This window comes from Diceros bicornis, chromosome 17 (assembly GCF_020826845.1).
Source record: "Diceros bicornis minor isolate mBicDic1 chromosome 17, mDicBic1.mat.cur, whole genome shotgun sequence".
NCBI lineage: Eukaryota > Metazoa > Chordata > Mammalia > Perissodactyla > Rhinocerotidae > Diceros > Diceros bicornis.
In genome coordinates this window covers 12350460-12370668 of record NC_080756.1, presented here as the reverse complement: position 1 = coordinate 12370668, position 20209 = coordinate 12350460, and the positions used below count along the sequence as shown (strand labels likewise).

The 20209-nt window shown below is 38.5% G+C and overlaps 1 protein-coding gene across 3 annotated transcripts in view; it reads left to right on the top strand.

Annotated features, from left to right (window-relative positions):
- The first annotated feature begins 241 nt into the window (after positions 1 to 241).
- The window catches only part of RBMS2 (RNA binding motif single stranded interacting protein 2), a 90218-nt gene continuing 70250 nt past the window's right edge, over positions 242 to 20209 (top strand). The window contains exons 1-2 of one of the 3 annotated variants that reach the window (XM_058557909.1): positions 243 to 502; positions 12270 to 12326. Coding sequence is in view for 1 of the 3 variants with exons in the window: in XM_058557907.1 (XP_058413890.1) it covers positions 461 to 502 (42 nt within the window). In the remaining 2 variants the exon portion in view is untranslated. Of the gene's footprint in view, positions 503 to 12269; positions 12327 to 20209 lie in introns of all 3 variants that reach the window. The other 2 variants (XM_058557907.1, XM_058557908.1) reach the window with 2 other exon arrangements.

The following is a 20209-nucleotide window of genomic DNA, read 5'->3' as shown; positions in this document are numbered from 1 at the left end:
GACAGGCCATGGGCAAGAAGTGCACCGATAGGGGAGAAAACGGGGCGGAGGGGGTCTAGCTGGTGGTGAGAAAGGGGCAGTGACTGGCGATAGGATGGACACTGCGCAGGTCCAATCATTGTGGAAGCAACAAACTTGGGGGCGGAGAAAAGATGAGGCTACCCAATGAGAGCAGGGCGGTGGGCCGTCCGCCGGGTCCTGCGCATTCCTCCGCGCCCCGGTCCCCGGGGTCGGCTTGGCTTGCGGACGCTGAGGGCGGGAAAGCGGCGGCTGCGCGCTTGCGGAGCCGGGCGAGCTCGCCGAGGATGTGGCGAGGTCGGGACGATGGAGTTCTCGGAGAGAGAGGCGAGCGGTACCTCTCTATACTCAGACAAGAATGAGCGGTGTTCAGGAGGCTGCTCAGTGACTTTCCACATTCGAAGGCCAGCACCGGCCCTCGGTAACCCGGCCGTAGTGCGGCATGGAGGCCACACGACCGCCGGGTCTCCAGCACGCGGTTCTGGTGAGTGAGGAGTCGAGTGGCCGGAAATACCCGACCAGAAACGGCCCCTGCGCTTAAGTGAGGTCATGAGGCGGCCAAACGGCTACTCTGGTGGTCGCTGGGATCCTTGGGTTCTCGTTTTATCTCTGCTAATTATTTGGTTGCTGTTTAGGACTTGGGTGTTCTTAATTATGAGCCCTCAAACATTTTATAAACGCTTCAGTGTTCCCAAAATTTTAGCTATTTTAATTGATTCCCCCTGTATTCCTCATGGGCAGAAAAAGAGTGATGTGCAAAAAGAATTTTGAACACTAAGCACATTGGGGAATTTTATTATTTGCAACTAGAACATTCACCTGTCTTCGCAGCGCCTAACACAGCATCTATATTAGTAGGAACTCTTGTAAATAATAGCTGTTATCTAGTGTTTACCATATGCCAACCACTTTATATAGTCTCTCTCCCTCTTACCAGACACCTACACGGTAGTTGCTATTAATCCCATCTTGAAGATGAGAAAACTAAGACTCAGAAATTGTTTGAATAAGATAACCCAGCTAATAAGGACCAGTGCCTGGAATCAGACCCAAATCTCTGACTACAAGGCTGTCTCCATCGTGCAGCTCTTTCCAAAATTAACTGTAGCATTGAATTATCCCAGGAAATGACCTCATCCTTAAAAGAAGCATTTTATGTGGAAGCGTTATGGTACAGTATTGACACTTGCCTAGAGGCTGGCTGTATCACAAAAGATCACTTTTCATTTTTGGATTAAAATGAGCATCAGGGGTAACCGTGGGGAAATAAATATCAAAACCATACTCTGTTGTGTTCTGTGGAAAGTTGGTTCCCCTTTGCCTTGGTTGGGGTTGGAGGATTTATTTGGTTTGAAACCAGATGGAAGTGACCTTTCTTTTGTTTTTGTTTGTTTTTCCCTCCTGTAGTCATTTCCTATCTGCCCTATCTCTTCTCCTGTCAGTGGGACTCTAATTCAGGGACTCCAGCTTGCCCTGGGCTGCCTCATGCATGGCTTTGCCCATGACTTCCTTAAGAAAGTTCTGGGTCTTAATAATTAGTATAAACTCAAGCCAGCTTAGTTTTTCCAAATATAATAGGGTAATCTTATCCTTGTTTCATAGGAATGTTATTTCTCTGTAGCTCTTCAAGCTGTCAATAGAAAGATACCATATATTAGGGAACTTCTATACATTACCCACAAGTTATTTGCTTCCTTTTGTTTTCTACTCCTGCTTTTCTGAATTAGCTTTATTATAATCAGTAATGAGTTCTTTACCTTTCTCCTCAGTTCTCTCCAATAATAGGACCTGGTTGGGCAGTGAAGAAAATCTACCTCTAGAGGGGAGGTTCTTTGCATAGAGAACTAGCCCCCAACTGCACTTTGACCTTGGGACTGATTCTTTTTCCACTGCATTATTGCTGCTTTTGTATAAGGATGGAGCATGAACTGATGACTTGGGAGGCCCACAGCATTGTTTAAGGTGTAAGATACTCAAGAAGAACAAGTTTATCGTCCCAATTGTTAAAGCTTGGCAATGTCAGGTCCTTTTTTTTTTTTCTGATTTGAAAAGGACCCATCTAGTTAAATCTGTGCAACAGTATTAGCCAATTGTGATATGACCAACTGGAAATGAGGCTTTTCATAAGTGAAATAAAGCTGTTTCATGTCTCTCTAATAGTGGCTTTTTAGGTCAGTCCCTGGTTGTGCCAGAGTTTTGTGGTGTATGGTGGAGGATTGGTCTTAACAATTTTGAATCCTTAAATCAGAAAAGCTAAATCCTCTATGGTACAGTGTTGGAAACTTGATGTTTGTGTTTGCAGAATGTTTATTTGTTATGATTAGAGAGTCTCATTTATTCTACTTTTTAGACTGTGGCTAGGATGTTAATTAGTCCAAGTAAAAGATTATTTCACAGAAGTTATTTTTTTAAATTAATCTTTGTTATGCTAATGTTACTATTGGTGCATACTCCTTCCTGCCTTAGTTTCTCCATTTGTAAAAGATATTCTTGTATTTTACTGGGTAAAATATAAGTACTGGAAACTGACATAATCATCTTCCATTCATTCAACAAATATTTATTGATTGGCCTACACTGTGCCAGGCCCCATGCTAGAGAATCCAGGAATTAAAAACAGAAAAAAACCAAAAAACTTTCTGACTACTGGTAGAAATAAGAAAGCCAGTGTTGAAAATTCTTTTTTTGTTGTTTTAAAGATTTTATATTTATTTATTTATTTAGTGTGTGTGTGTGAGGAAGATCAGCCCTGAGCTAACATCCATGCCAATCCTCCTCTTTTTGCTGAGGAAGACTGGCCTTGGGCTAACACCTGTGCCCATCTTCCTCCACTTTGTATGGGATGCCACCACAGCATGGCCTAACAAGCGGTGTGTTGATGCACACCCGGGATCAGAACCTGGGCCGCCAGCAGCAGAGCGTGCACAGTTAACTGCTATGCCACGGGGCCGACCCCACTGTTTAAAATTCTTAATGAAAAATTCTGAGATGAAGAGATATGCAGAAGGAAGTATAAAGAAGGGGAGGGAACTGGCCTGGTGGCGCAGCGGTTGAGTTCTCACATTCTGCTTCAGCGGCCCGGGTTTCACTGGTTTGGATCCTGGGTGCGAACATATGCATTGCTCATCAAGCCGTGCTGAGGTGGCATCCCACATAGAAGAACTAGAAGGACCTACAACTAGGATATACAACCATGTACTGGGGGCTTTGGGGAGAAAAAAGACAAAAAAAAAAAGAGAAAGATTGGCAATAGATGTTAGCTCAAGGGCAATCTTGCTCAAAAAAAAAAAAAAACCAAAACAACAACAACAACAAAAACAGAAAACAACAAAAAAAGAAGGAGCATGTAACTGGGCTCAGGGTAAAGGGCAGCTGAGGTAAAAGGGGAAGGGACCTTAAGGAATGTTGGATGATGGGAGACAACTCTTAAAGGATGAGAAATGTTCGCAGGGAGATGAGGAAAAAGGTGTTCCAGACAGAGGGCTCTGCAAGAACAAACATAGCATGAGAGGAGCATTTGAGGGATTCTGGATCAGTTTGGTTGGAGTGCAGGTCTGGTTGGGTGTGAGAACGTGTGGACCAGTGAAGCTGAGGATGTAGGTGGGGAGTGCATTATGAAGAGTTTTGAACACTGGTAAGAATATTCAGCTACATCCTAAAGGCAACTTCATAGTCAACCTTTTTTTAAAGCTTCTCTATTTCAGTTAAAGTTACCACCCCACTGCTTCACAGAAGCCCTCAACGTCCTGCCATTACACTTATAACCCTATCTGTCCCTCCAGATACTATTGAAGAGGAATCCGTCCTCCTCTCTGAGTTTAATCTCTCCACTTACTTTGTTCTATTTTTCAACTTCTTCCTCTCTAATGACTCTATCCTTTAGCATTTAAATATGCTCAAGTCTCTGCCATCTTAAGAAACAACCACTGCATTTTGACTCTCTTTTTGTGCGTGTGATTAAATTCAAATATATTTCAGTTAAGCGGTTTTATGCAATTCAGATTTTCCATCAATATTACTTTTTTCGTTTTTTTAATTGAGATATAATTGATATATTTTGACTTATCTGTATTCCTTCCACCACCAAGTTTTTTGAAAGAGTACATTGCACTTACCACTTCTTTCTCCTCACTTCTCATTCTCTCCTTGATATTGGTCAAACTAAGCTGATGCTGCCATTGTGTTGCTTGGGTTCATAGGCTTTAAGGGATTCATTGGAGTTGAAAGTTTAAATAATATTAATCAAGGCTATCAAATAGATTAAAATATTTAAAAATTGCTAAGACATCATTAGTAAGCACATGTATTTGAATAGGATTTAGATTCTGGCTAGAGCACTATGTTGCTGGTGTACATGTTTTAACTTGATGTTAGGTCTTCATGGAGTAAATGAAATTTCATATGAGTTCCGATGTATCTGTGATCTATTCCAGTGTGTTTTCCTGATTCCTCTTTGGTTTAGCAATACAAAACCGTATTTTATAGGACTGAAAAAGTATAAGGATAAGCATGTAAAAAAAAAAAAAATCATGGGGCCGGCCCGGTGGCGCAAGTGGTTGGGTGCGCGCGCTCCGCTGCGGCGGCCCGGGGTTCGCTGGTTCGGATCCCGGGCACGCACCGACGCACTGCTTTGGCAAGCCATGCTGTGGCGGCGTCCCATATAAAGTGGAGGAGGATGGGCACGGATGTTAGCGCAGGGCCGTCTTCCTCGGCAAAAAAAGAGGAGGATTGGCGGATGTTAGCACAGGGCTGATCTCCTCACAAAAAAAAAAAAAAAATCATATTATATCATTATACCAGTCAGATTTATGATGCCTAATACACATTTTCTCTATCTTCCCAAAAAATATCTGCTTTAATCTGAATTCTCTGATAGCTGTGAAAGTCTGAATCATAATATGCTGAGAGAATATAGATTTTGCCAGAATTCCTAAACAAGATTTTAAAAAACTCTTTGTAGACTAAAGCTAATTTGGAAGAATTTGAAACAACAAAAAGAAAAAACCTTCAGAGTGTAGTTGATAGCATTTTAATACTTGGTTTTTTGTGTGTGTGTGTGAGGAGATCAGCCCTGTGCTAACATCTGCCAATCCTCTTCTTTTTTTGCCGAGAAAGACTGGCCCTGGGCAAACATCCGTGCCCATCTTCCTCCACTTTATATGGGACACCGCCACAGCATGGCTTGACAAGTGGTGTGTCGGTGCGCGCCCAGGATCCAAACCATCGAACCCTGGGCCGCCGCAGCGGAGTGCATGCACTTAACCGCTTGTGCCACCGGGCGGGCCCAATACTTGGTTTTTTTAACCTCAAGAATATGAAATATATTTTCAGAATCTTGTATTACCAAATAGTGAACAAAACCATTCTCTAAAAGACTAAGTAAAATTAATTTTTAACCACACTTATCTACTTAAACATTCCATAAGCCATAATTTCTCAAGATCGTATGTAATTTGAAATTTTTTACATAATCCACTTCTGCCTGTCAATTTTCTACAAGCTGTTGTTACAGCTCTCTGATCTTTGGAAAATTTTTAGATAAAACAATTTTAGATTATCAGGTAACGTATACAGTAACTACCACTTAAGAGATTTTCAATGCTAAGTATATTTACTCATTTATTTACATTTATTATTCCAGTTGAGTTTAATTAGATGAAAAATAATGGTAAAAACTACAGAAGGTGCCAAATAAATTTATGATCTATGAAAATCATTACTAATATAATTCCTGTCTTATGAGAATTATTAAATATAGAAATTGTAAAAAAGTAATACTACATGTACATTTTCTGTAATAGTTACTAACAATACTGGTACTTAGATTTCAAATTTTTCTGAAGTATTATCTTAGTTTTGCATAATTCTCTTCCTGTATTTATAGCAGAATTAAAATGATTTTAAAACAATTTTTGGAACTCTATAGTTTCACAATGTTTAACAGAATTTTTATTATTCAGCATATAAGCTCAAATGGGAAAAATATAGGTCATAAAACTTAGCCAACTCATTACTAGGACCATTTTCTTTTACAATTTTATTTATTCATCTTGTTTAAAATTCATGAAGTACAAAAGGGCATATAGTGAAGTCACCCACCTGTTTCTGTTTGCTAGCTACCCACTTTCCCTTCCCAAAAGCAAACATTCTTATTCGTTTTGTATATATCCTTCCAGATATATTTTATTTATATCTAAGCAGTTATATTTTTTCCTTTTTTACACAAATAATAGCATACTATAAGCACTGTTTTGTATTTTTCATTTAAAAAATTATTTTTACTATACATCTTGGAAAACCTTCCAAATCAGTATAGTACCTAATGTGCTTTCTTTTATGGCTATATAGTATTCCATTGTCTAGATGTATCATTATTATTTTAAAAGTTCCCTATTGGTGAATATTTATATTATTTTCCATTTTTTGTTATTATTAGAGTGACCATATTTCCTGGTTTGCTTGGGACTAGGACAGTTGTCCCAGCTTAAATATTAATCATTCCCTCTTTCTCTTACAAAAGTTTCCCAATGTGGAGAATGTATTTTACAGTTACCCTAGCTATTACAATGCTGTAGTGAATAAGATTACATATCTTGTCATTTTGCAAATTTGCAAATATAACTGTAGGGTAAATTCCTAGAAATAGAATTGCTAAGTCAAAAGGTGTATACATTTGTAATTTTGATAGATGTTGCCAAATTGCCCTCCATTGGTCTTGCCATCTTACAGTCTCACCAGCGGCATAGGAGAGTACTTGTTTTTCTGCCCTCACCTCATTCATTATCACTTTTTTTTTTTTTGAGAAAGATTGGCCCTGAGCTAACATCTGTTGCCGGTCTTCTTCTTTTCTTTCTTTTTTTCCTGCCCAAAGCCCCAGTACATAGTTGTATATCCTAGTTGTAGGTCCTTCTAGTTCTTCTATGTGGGACGCCGCCTCAGCATGGCTTGATGAGTGGTGTGTAGGTCCACACCCAGGATCTGAACCAGCGAACCCTGGGCCGCCAAAGCAGAGTGCACACCCAACCACTATGCCACTGGGCCAGCCCCCAATTATCACTTATTTTTAATGTTTGCCATTCCAGTAGGTGTGAAATGGTAACTCAGTAATTGTTTTTATTTTACTTTTTAAAAATTCTGAATGAGGATGAGTATCTTTTTTTATTTTTAAGAACCATTTGTTTCCTTTTTATGAATTATTCATGTATTTTCCCATTTTTTTCTTGAATATTAGAGTTTTGATATTGATTTGTAGAAATGCTTCATATATTTTGGAAATTAGTCTGTTGTGAGATGAGTTGCGTATATTTGCTCCCACCTCCCAGTTTGATTTGACATTTGGTTTTCCTTTTGTGGTTTTTGTTATATAGGAAATTTTTATCTTTATGTAGTCAGATTTCTTAATTTGTATATTCTATTCAATGAATATCATCAAAATCCATTATTCCCCTGGAAACTCACATGTAATCTTTGATTTCCTCATCCTTCACATCCTATAATATGTCTCAAATCCATCTACTTCTCCCCATTCCCATTGCTACTATCCTAGTTAAACTTCTTAATTTAGGTCTCCCTCCCATCAGTTTCAGTCACTTCCAATCTTTTCTTTACAGTGTAGCTGCAGGTGATCTTTCAGAAATGCAAATCTGGTTATGTTGTATTTTTATATAACCTACTAATGATTTCCCACCTCTAATATAACTTGGAGTAAAAAATGGATGGGGAAAAAAATGAATGAGAGATGAGGATACTTAGTCAGCAAATGTAGATTACTCTTGACTATGGGGAAAATTAAAAGAACAAGAATAGAGAAGAACCTAGAGTTCAAGGAAGGGGCTTTTGTTTCTTTTGGGTGTATGTGTATTTTTGTTTCGTCTTTGTAAAAAAAATCAACATCATATCAGTGCTGAGGAGGGAAGCCAGTAGAGATGAAAAGGTTGAAGGTAGCAGATGAATATTATATGCTAAGAACATAAGGAGAAATAGTGACGTAGAAAGCTTGAGAATGGTAAATATTTAGAATAGCTGTTGTGGAGATTGAGAGAGGGCACTAACTAGAGTCTTACAGGAGTGTTGGGAAATATTTGAGAACCTGCTGAGATTAGAAGTTTTGTAGTTTAAATATTTATACAGAAAAAAAACACCAGTTTTATGTAGGGGTGCTGTGAAACTTTCAAAGAACAGATAATCCTAATCTTATGTACTTTGTTCCAAGAAATAGAAAAAGAAGGAAGACTAACTTGTTTTGTTAAGTTAGTATAGACTTGAAAACCAAAACCACACAAGGACGGTATAAGAAAAATAAATTATAAAGACATAAGTGCAAAAGTCATAGAATAGATATTTCATGACCAAGTAGTATTTATCCCAAGGATGCTAGAATGGTTTAACTTTAGAATATATGCGTAAAATTTACCACATCAACAGATAAGAGAGAAAATCTATTTGATCCTCCTGGTCATTGCAGAAAAAGTATTGGGTAAAATACCCCTTCATCTTCAAAGCTCTTAGCAAACTAGACAAGAAAAGGAACATCCTGATAAACCTGATTTATCAGGGAATAGGCCTGGTATCACAACTTCTGTTAAATATTTTATTGGAGGTCTTATTGTCCAATAAGACAAAAAGAAATAAATGGTATAAGGATTACAAGAAAAGAAACAAAACTGTCATTATTCACAAATGATATTTAAGAGGAAAATCCAAGTGAATCTACAGGTGAATTGTTGGGGCCAATAGGAGAGTTCAACAAGATTGCTAGATAAAAGATCAGTATTCAAAATTCAGTGGCGTTCCTATATTGAAGTAATAATTATGCCTGGTTGTGATAGCGTTAAAAACTGAGAAGTGCATATGAATAAACCTAATATAGGATGCATAAGAATTTTATGGAGAAATTATTAAATGGAGAGGTATACCATATATTGCAAACTCTAGGCTGGCTCCCATGATCCTCCTGGTGTTCATGCACTTGACTAATCGCTTCCTCTGGAGTGTGAATGGGACCTGTGATTTGCTTCTAACAAACAGAATATGGCAAAGGTGACTCTCCCTCCTTGGCTTTCAAGAAGCAAGCTGCCATATTGTGAGCTGCTCTAAGGAGAGGGCCACATAGCAAGGAGTTGAAGAGAGCCCCCAGCCAACACCTAGCAAGAAACTGAGGCCCTTAGTCAAACAGCTTGCCAGGAATTGAATACTTCCAAAAATCGTGTCACAGAAGAGGATCCTTCCCAACTTGAGCCTCAGATGCGAACTCAGCCCTGCCCAACACTTGGCCGCCTAGCTAAGCCATGCCCAGACATCTGACCCATAGAAACTGTGAGATAATCAGTATGTGTTGTTGTACACCACTAAGTTTGCAGTAGTATTAATGTGCAGCAATAGATAACTAATACACCATGTTCAATGGAGGGAAACAGTATTAAAAAAAGATAGAAGCTCTCCTCAAAGTAATTTATAAGTTTAACACAATTCCAGTCAAAATCTCCACAGGGTTTGCACAGAATTTGCATAAATCCTAAAATTTTTGTGGAAGACAGAACAGCCAAGAGAAGCCGAGATAATTTTGAAGAAGAATGATGAAGGGGCTGGACTTCCCTCCAGGATAGCAAAGCTTTGTATAAAGCTATATGGTAAAAATGTGATTAACTTTTAAAAAACTGCCGAACTGTTTTCCAAAGTGGCTGTACCATTTTACATTCCCACCAGCAATGTATGAGGGGTCTAGTTTCTCTACATCCTCATCACTACTTGTTATTGTCTGTCTTTTTATTATAGCCATTCTAATAGGTGTATAATAGTATCTCAATGTGGTTTTAATTTGCATTTCCCTAATGCTTAATGATTCTGAGCACCTTTTCATGTGTTTATTAGGGTTTTGGATGTCTTTGGTGAAATGTCTATTCAACTCTTACCCATTTTTTAATTCGGCTATTGTCATATTATTGCGTTGTAAGAGTTCTTTATATATTCTAGATACAGGTCTTTTTTTTTTTTTCGTGAGGAAGATCGGCCCTGAGCTAACATCTGCCAATCCTCCTCTTTTTGCTGAGGAAGACTGGCCCTGGGCTAACATCCATGCCCATCTTCCTCTACTTTATATGGGACGCTGCCACAGCGTGGCCTGACAAGTGGTGCATCCGTGTATACCTGGGCTCCAAACCAGCAAACCCCGGGCCATCGCAGCGGAGCACGCGCACTTAACCGCTTGTGCCACTGGGCCGGCCCCTAGATACAGATCTTTTATCAGATATGTGATTTGCAATATTTTCTTCCAGCCAGTAGCTTGTTTTTTCGTTTTCTTAATGGTATCTTTTGAAAGTCAAAAGTTTTAAATTTTAATGTCCAATTTATCCTATTTTTCTTTTATGGCTCATGCTTTTGGTGTTATGTCTAAGAACTCTACTGGCCCAGAGTCATAAAGATTTTCTCCAGTGTTTTCTTTTAGAAGACTCTAGTTGTAGCATTTACGTTTAATTCTGTGATCCATTTTCAATTAATTTTTGTGTATGGTATGAGGTAAGGGTCTAAGTTTATTTATTTTTTTGCATGTGGATATCCAAGTATCCCAGCACTATTTGTGGAAAAATTCTTTCCTCATTGTATTGTCTTAGTACCTTCCTTGAAAATTAATTGACCGTAATATAAAGGTTTCTTTCTGGTCTCTCAATTCTGTTCCGTTGATCTATATTCATATCTTTACACTAATAGTCTCTTGATTACTTTAGCTTTATAGTAAGTTTTGAATTCAATTAATATAAATCTTTCAACTTTGTTCTTTTTCGAAATGGTTTTGGTTCTCCTAGGTCCTTTGCATTTTCATCAACTTGTCAACTTCTACAAAAAAGCCTGCTAAGATTTTGATAGGAATTGCATTGAAACTGTATATCAATTTGGGGAAAATTACCGTCTTAACAATTATTTCTTTAATTTCTCTCAGCAATGTTTTATAATTTTGAGTGCATAAATTTTGTTTGTTTTGTTAAATTTATTCCTAAATATTTAATACTTTTTGGTACTATGATGAATGGAATTGTTTTCTTAATTTCATTTTAATCTGTTTATTGCTGGTGTTTAGAAATACAGTTGAGGGCCTGCCTGGTGGGGTAGCAGTTAAGTTTGCGTGCTCCGCTTTGGTGGCCTGGGGTTCGCAGGTTCGGATCCCGGGTGCGGACCAACACACGCTTGTCAAGCCGTGGTATGGCAGCGTTCCGTATAAAGTAGAGGAAGATGGGCACAGACGTTACCCCAGGCCCAATCTTCCTCAGCAAAAAGAGGAGGATTGGCAACGGATGTTAGCTCAGGGCCAATCTTCATCACAAAGAAAACAAAAGAAAGAAAGAAATAAAAACAAACAAAAATAAATAAAATAAATAAATAAAATGGCAAATAAAAAAAAGAAATACAGTTGATTTTTGTATTTTGATTTTGTATCCTATGATCTCACTAGACTCACTTATTAATTCTAGTAGTTTTATTGTGAGTTCCTTAGAGTTTTCTACATAGATAATCATGTTGTTTGTGAATAAAGACAATTTTACTTTTTCCTTTCCAATCTGGATGTCTTTAAGCTATTTGGTTTTGTTATTGTTGTTTGTTTGTTTGCTTTTTCTTAGTGCATTGTCTAGAACTTCCAGCATAATGTTGAATAGAAGTGCTGAGAGCAGATAGCCTTGCCTTGTTCCTGATTTTAGGGGGAATGCATTCCATCTTTCAGCATTAAGTATGATGGTAGCTGTAGGGTTTTCAGCTAACTGAACACCCTAACTGAACAGTTTCAGATAACTGTTCTTCATCTATCAAATTGAGGAAATTCTCTTCTATTATTAGTTAGTTGAGAGATTTTATCACGAATGGGTATTAGATTTCATCAAATGCTTGTTCTGCATCTATTGAGATGATTATGTAGATTTTGTCCTTTGCTCTATTAATATGCCATATTAAATTACTTGATTTTTGAACGTTTAACCAGCCTTGTGTTCCTGGAATAAATCCCAATTGGTCATTGTGTATAAACCCTTTTTATATGTTTCTGAACTGAGTTTGCTAATATTTTGTTAAAGTTTTTTACATCTATATTCATAAGGGATAATTTTATATAGTTTTTTTCTATGATGTGCAATTCATTTTTAACCTAATGGTTTTAGCAACCTTTGATAATCATTGCCTAGATCAACTGTTTCACTAGGGGTTTTGCAAAGTGGTGCTATTCTATCGTTTCTTATTTCTTTATTATTTTGAATTCTTCTTTAAAGAAAGACTTTGCTTCATCAACTGTTTGATTATTCAGAGATGCAGTTCATACAGAAAAGGTAGGCTATTTATTTGATTTGTTTCTCTTTACTTGCTAATTTTCAGAATAATAAGTTGGTTCCATGATATCCTCTAAAGGTGATCAGAGTTTTTAAAAATTGTTATGAATTTATGAATTTTAATAACTTTGATGTGTTTACATTCTTGTCAATTGATGTTCACATTGTCCCATCTTTGGACAGTCTGAGTCCCCTCAAGGTGACTCTTGAATCCTTTTAACACAACCCCAGCAGTTTTCTTTTTTTGTAGTTGACAGATTCTTTTATTAACAATCAAAAAACTTCACACTTGTTACAAAAGGAAAATAAATGTTTCACCAATGAATAATTAAATGAAAACTATCTAGGACTTTATAAGATTTTTAATGTGTGCTAGGTTTGATGTGTGTCTAAGAAGACAGGACATTAGCTTGCTAGAATCATTAGGGTATGGCTGAAAATGAGAAACAGTAATTTATAAAACATTTACCTAAGAGCTTTTCTATACAGTAATTCTTCTGAAATTAAAGCAGGAAATAAAATTTTTATATTTATACCTGGTTTTAGATGTGGCTCACAATGCACATCAATCTTAATTTTGTGAATTATTATTAATCTATTTTGCTAGGGAAGATTCGCCCTGCGCTAAGATCCGTTGCCAATCTTCCTCTTTTTTTTTTTTCCCCTCCCAAAAGCCCCAGTACATAGTTGTGTGTTCTAGTTGTAAGTCATTCTATTTCTTATACATGACCCACCACCACAGCATGGCTACTGACAGATGAGTGGTATGGTTCTGGGACCGGGATCCGAACCTGGGCTGCCGAAGCGGTGAGAGTGCCAAACTTTAACCACTAGGCCATCAGGGCTGGCTCTTAATTTTATGATTTTGCTGTTACCTTTCTAAAGATACTCAATAAAAAATCACATCTCATTTTAAGATCCTGAATTTGAGGTGTGCAGTAAAACAACCCTAGTGCTTTTTGATAGCTTCCTTGTTTACTGCTATGAATATACCATGTGCATATTGTCTTATTTTTGCCATTGTATCTTTGAGATCTATTCCTAGAAGTAGAACTGTTAGGTTAAGGGATAAAATCACATGTAATTTTGCCAGATAGTGTGAAAGGAGATATGCTGTTTTGCGTTTCCATAAACAATATATGAAAGTGCCTTTTTACCATGGTGTCTCCAACAGTTTGTTGTCAAGCCTGGATTTTTGCCAGTCTGGTAGGGAGAAATGCTATCTCCATATAGTTTTTTTTTTTTTTTTGAGGAAGATTGGCCCTGAGCTAACATCTGTTGCCAATCTTCCTCTTTTTCTTTTTTCTCTCCAAAGCCCCTGTACATAGTAGTATATCCTAGTTGTAGGTCCTTCTAGTTCTTCTGTGTGGGACAGTGCCTCAGCATGGCTTAATGAGCAGTGACTAGGTCCGTGCCGGGGATCTGAGCTGGCAAACCCCGGGCTGCCGAAGCGGAACTCGTGAACCTAACTGCTGCGCCACTGGCCCAGCCCCATCCATGTAGTTTTAATTTTAGCATATTTTTATGTTCAACAACACATTTTAATAAGTTGATGATAGTGAGCCTACATTAACATATAAAGAAAGAAATTTGCCATTCGCTATCTAAAATTTAATGAGTTGGCTCTGACCCTCAAGCTGCAAGTTATTTATTTAGATTTGTGGTAAGGAGTAAGATGGATTTGTTAAGACAACTACCATGTTAATAAAATATTCAATTTGAAAAAAAAAAAGGATGGATTTGTTATACCCAACATGGTGTAGTAAATATCATGTATGGGTGAAAAAATACATCTCATACTTGTAAAATGCTTTATAACCGACAAAGTACTTTTACAGTCATTATCTGATTTGACTGTCATGATAATCCCTGAGAAATGGGACAGATACTGTGCCCATTGTGTAGAAGGAGAAATTGATGTTTTAAAAAATTGAGATTTTTCTGGGGGCCGGCCCGGTGGTACAGCGGTTAAGTGCGCACTCTCCCCTTCGGCGGCCTGAGGGTTCTCAGGTTTGGATCCTGGGCGTGCACTGATGCACCGCTTGTCAAAGTCATGCTGTGGCGGCGTCCCATATAAAGTAGGGGAAGATGGGCACGGATGTTAGCCCAGGGCCAGTCCTCCTCGGCAAAAAGAGGAAGATTGGCATTGGATGTTAGCTCAGGGCTGATCTTCCTCACAAAAAAATAAATTAAAAAAAAAATCTTTAAAAAATTGAGATTTTCCAGTTTAACAGAGCAGATGGTAGAGCTGGGTTTAAATTTCAAACTTCTGATCTACCTGTGTACAGATTCTATACTTTGTTTTCCTGGTATTTGCTAATGGATGCACAACCTATATTATCCAGGAGGTGGCAGTGTTCTCTTAATAGTCATTGGGAATTCACTTTCCCATTGGAGATAGTTAAAAGGAAGGAAAATTGTATTCTTTCAGCTGACATTCTTGAGCACAAATTATGTTTAGGTGCCAAAGATAAAAAGATAAGTAAAGTTGGTGCCTGCTTCCTAGGAGCTCACAATTTGGGTGCAAGAAGTGGGACAGTCAAGCAGAGTAAAAGCTTATAAAAGTTTTGTACAAAATGCTATGGTAGTGCAAATTTATAATGGACCTTTTGAGATGGTGTCTTTTTAATGTGATAATAGGAGTATAGTTTTATGTATCACACAGAGGAGAGACACAAGTAAATTCAAGCTCTCTGACTTCCTAATGACACAAAAATAAGCCATAAGAGGAAAATAGTATATGTTGTAAATACAAAAGGAAAAAGGTCGTAGATGTTCTAATGTGCCATTCTATCACTATCAACACTATTTTCAGCATTTCTAATGAGTAATATCTTTTCAGATGTAAATTTAGTATTGAGATATTCCATTCATTCATTGAACAAATATTTTTTTTTATAATTATATTTATTTATTTATTTTCCCCCCAAAACCCCAGTAGATAGTTGTATGTCATAGTTGCACGTCCTTCTAGTTGCTGTTTGTGGGACGCGGCCTCAGCATGGCCGGAGAAGCAGTGCGTCGGTGCGCACCCGGGATCCAAACGCGGGCTGCCAGCAGCGGAGCACGCGCTCTTAACCGCTAAGCCATGAGGCAGGCCCCTGAACAAATATTTTTTAATTTTAAATTAAGCCAGGTAATTGTTAAATGCTAGGGATATAATAGTGTACACAAAATAGGCACAGTCCCTGTCCTCATCAAAATTATGCTTCTGGGGGCCAGCCCCGTGGCTTAGTGGTTAAGTGCACGTGCTCCGCTGCTGGCGGCCCGGGTTTGGATCCTGGGTGCACACTGACACACTGCTTCTCCAGCCATGCTGAGGCCGCATCCCACATACAGCAACTAGAAGGACGTGCAGGTATGACATACAACTATCTACTGGGGCTTTGGGGGAAAAAAATAAATAAAATTATTTAAAAAAAAATTATGCTTCAGGTAAATCCTGCTAGTGACCAGTGGCCTTATAAATAATGTATATTGATATTTTATTTTGTTTTATTTATTTATTTTTTTGCTGAGGAAGATTTCCCCTGAGCTAACATCTGTTGCTAGTCTTCCTCTATTTTGTATGTGAGCCGCTGTCACAGGATGGCCACTGACGGTCAAGCAGTATAGGTCCACGCCCAGGAACCAATGTAGGGCCACCAAAGTAGACAGTGCCAAACTTAATCACTAGGCCATTGGGGCTGGCTCTGTATATTGATATTTTAGAAACTATTTCTTATATTCAAATCTTATGTTTCATCTGAGAGTTTCAGGATATGGTACAAATTATCCCCGATGGAAAGCAGAATTCAAGCAAATTACCTTCTAAATATATAGTGAATCAGGACTCAGGTAGAATCTTGCACATTTAATTAGCAACACTTCCCAACAACTATAGTTTTCAACAAATCTTCCTGTTGTTTGCATTGTAATTTTATCCCTAGAAATATCATCCCATTGTGCAATTTAAGAATAGGCCAAAATATCAGGGTATCACTCCTACCTGACATAAAGGAAAAGAGTTGAACTTTTACCTCTGGAATCTTAGGATTATTCCTTTATTATTTCTGACCCAAAAATATACAGTAGAATTTTTAATTTTATAGACATATCAGATGGATGTGGAAAGGATGTTGAATTGAGAGTCTGGATTCTGGTGTGAGTTATGCCGTTATTTGACCCCCATGACCTTGTGCAAGTGAGTTTACCTCTCTGGTTTTTTTTTATCTGAAAATGAGAGAGGACAAAGGAAAGGAACTACCCAATTAATCAGTATTCTGACTCATCATCCCCACAGTCTCACACTTTTTGCAGTGATAGATTTAACCATATGAAATTGCCAATATTTGACTATTGGAAAAGATTCATATTTAACCTATAGACACAACCATTTCATTTGGTTCAGCCTAATTGTTGAATTCAGTTGTGGGCCCTATTGGGATTATCTGAGTTATATTTTAGGGATAGCTGAGGCCAAGTAAAATTAACGTCTGAGGTGTGAAGGAAACATACGTTTAGAAAATATAATATTACCATATAATCAATGCAGTCCTTTCTGGGTATTCATAGAATCTAGTCTATTCTTTCTACATTATGCTAATTTTCTGGCCCAGTGATTCTACATGATTTGATTCCTGTATTTCTCGAGGGTCTGGCAAAGGAAAAGTCTACTTGAAAATTTTGTTAGAATATTCCTTGTAGTAATTTTTGGCTGGAAGTATCTGGTGCTAGAGGAGAGGAGAGCATACTATTAGCACTGATATCCAGGGTGTGAGATAAATAATTCTTCAGAGTTGTCTTTTTCCCTGTTTTCCAGTGAGTTAAGTCAAGGAGTTGAGAGGCCAAATTTACCCAATTTCTAGTTTTAGATCAATTTTTTTCATTCCATCCCACATCAGAAGGGAGCAGGGCTAAGCTTTTCTTTGTTGTTTGATGCAACTCCTTAAGTTTTCCTTAAGAGTTAAATAAACTCTTTTTCCCACTTCTTCCTAAGACATTACCCTCATCTCTTTACCATGAAATAAATTCAAGTTTTTGGTCTGTTTCCATTGCCTGGTCTTTTGGGCACAAAAGTTAATCAGCAGGTAGAAAGATAATCCAGGGAGAATATTAATAGCTGGAAAAGAAAGCATTTTTGGCCCTAACATACCTTGTTTAAGTGTCTGAACCACATTCAGAGCTCCGCTAGCAAACTGGCCCTCTTTCCTGCTTTCAGACACATGGGGCACATCCGCCTGGCTGCAGTCAGCTGTCTGTCTAGGGTCTAGCACCTCTGCAGGTAATACATCCTTCTGAGTCCTGCACCCTGATGTGGAGGGGCCAATAGTGGCATGCAGACATCTTTTTTTTTTTTTTTTCCCCATCCTTTATTACAGTATTAGTTTATGGTAACTGCATGGAAATATTTCAGCAAGAAATAAGTCCCCAGCTTAAAGATAACAAATTTATACAGTATTAAATAAAAAGTACAGAATCTCCTTTTGGGCAAGGGACAATACTAGAAAACTCATGAACTTAACGACACCAAATGTGCCTGTCCCAGGAAAAGGTTGCTAAGAACAACCCCTCTGATACTCAACACAAGGTGAGCGTGTTTCTACATCAAATGTTGAAAGCGAGGTTTTGAGAGTCCAAATTAATGGTGGCCACCGGTCCTTGGGACTTCAAATTCTGCCCCTACCACAGCGTGGCTGACCATTGTCTGCGAAAATAACCTTTGCTTGGGCTGAGCTGCCGCCGCCAGTAGCTTTAAGATTCTGTACTGCTGATCACCATTCTTCAGCACTCAAAACATGGGGGAATGAATTAAGGCACCCCTCATAGCAGGCCATGGCGCCTCACCCCAATACTCAGCTGTTGGTGATGACACACTGGCAACCCTTCACTAATTTGCAACCTCAGGGTGGGATGCTGTTCCTGGTACGCTCAGCAGCGAGTCTGCCATCCAGTTCTCTCGGGGCTGCGCAGTCCCCGCGACGGGCCCGGGTAACGGGGGCCCGGCCTTCGAGGACCTAGGCTCTCGAGACGGCGGCGGCCCTCCCGGACGCACACACACGCGGATCATGAGCTTCGGCCCACGGCGGCCCTGCGAGACGATCCAACACCGGCCACCGCGCCGCCCCGAAGGCCACGTGGGCGCAGGCGCCGGGAGACGCGCCCTTCCAGAGCTGCCCGCCGCCCTCAAAGTGAGCTTCCCGAAAGCATCTTTCTACAGACTAGAGAGGTTCTAGCTCATTTACCCTCACCGCCAGCAACTAGCCCCAGATACACACACAGCCACCCTCGCCGACAACTATAATGGAACTGCAGACATCTTTCAACATAGAGATCAAGGTTGATCTAGCCCCAACTCCTTTACCTGAGGCACTTATTTAAAAGTGTTGTTTTTCTGGAGAAATCACAAACCAGTCTATATTGAATCTGAGGTACAAATGTCTCTTTCCAAGACAAGTTCCAAATAACTCTTATTTTACTTTTTCCCTCAAAACAACTCTTGGGTGCTGGGCCCATGAGAACCAAGAATTTGAGAGGCATTGACTAAATCTAGAAAAATGTGGCAATATAATGGACAAAGCAGATGGGGGGGATGGAGTCAAAGTAAACACAATGGGAGAAATAGGATTCTTCCTCCTCTCGTATACCTCCTGAATCTCACCACAGAACTCCATTACCGTCTCCATCACCTCCACGAAATTCCATAACCCCTTTTAAAAATATACTTACCAGAGTAAAGGATGTAGTTTTCAGTCTTGTTGATGCTCTTTGACATAATTAACCTTTGGCATCACAAATCGGGTCATTTTACTTGTGCGGCCCTAAACTTATTAGACTATAAAAACCTAGGTTTTAGTATTAGTTCATATAAAATAGTATTTATTTAATTGGATTCTTCTTTATCTCCATCCTATCAGATACTGTCTACTTTTGGGGTAGAGAAATGGTGTTAAAGCTTAGGATGCATGAAAATCCTACTTTTTTATCTAGATCTATTTCTATTTCTTAGAGTAGTAGGACTCCACAGAAATGGGAGCTGGGGTGTCTTGTATCTAGTGCACTTTGATTCTGTATTATTTTGTTTCCTTTTTTCTAGAGATAAGAGATGTTCTACTAATTTCCAGGAGATTGAAAATTATGAAAAGAATTTCCAGATAATCAGATTGTTTGCTTACAGAAGGTAGAGAAAGAGAAGAAATTGGATTAATTCCTGAAACTTCTTATCCAGTATTTCCAGTTATATAGTTTAGCTTGCCTAGTCCTAGTATAATCTTTTGAATGTAACTTAGATACTAGTTTTTGGAAATGTTCACTTGAGATCATCAGATCTAGGTTATACAGTACCCAGAGGGGCACACACTGGGAGACGGTCATCAATCCTAGTGGAGCTGACGTCTATTGAGTGTTTACCAAATGCCAGGCACCTTCCTAAGGGCTTTATATGCATTGCCTTATTTCATTTCATTACAATTTTAGGAATTAGATTCTATTTATTTATTATATAGATGAGAAAAGTAAGGTTCAGACATCTGAGGTAATTTTCCCAGTGTCACTCAGCTTGTGAGTAACCGGACTGAACCAGAACTTAGATTTGATTCCAAAGGCTAATGAAGTAGGTATTAACTCCGTTTTGCAAATTAGTGGATTAGAGATATTAAGTAACTTGGCCTGAAGTCACATAAACAGTAACTAAGAATGGTGTCAGCATTTGAACTCATGTCTGTTCTCTTTCAAACTTGTGGTTTGAACTATTTTAAATTCTAAGATATCATTGAGCATTAAGGAATGCAGTAGAACACAACACACTGCGAATATCGGAATTTCAAAAAAATAAAATTAGGTTGACTGCCATTATAAATCCATTATTAATCAGGCCTAAAAAATTAAGGTTTTTGTACCACATT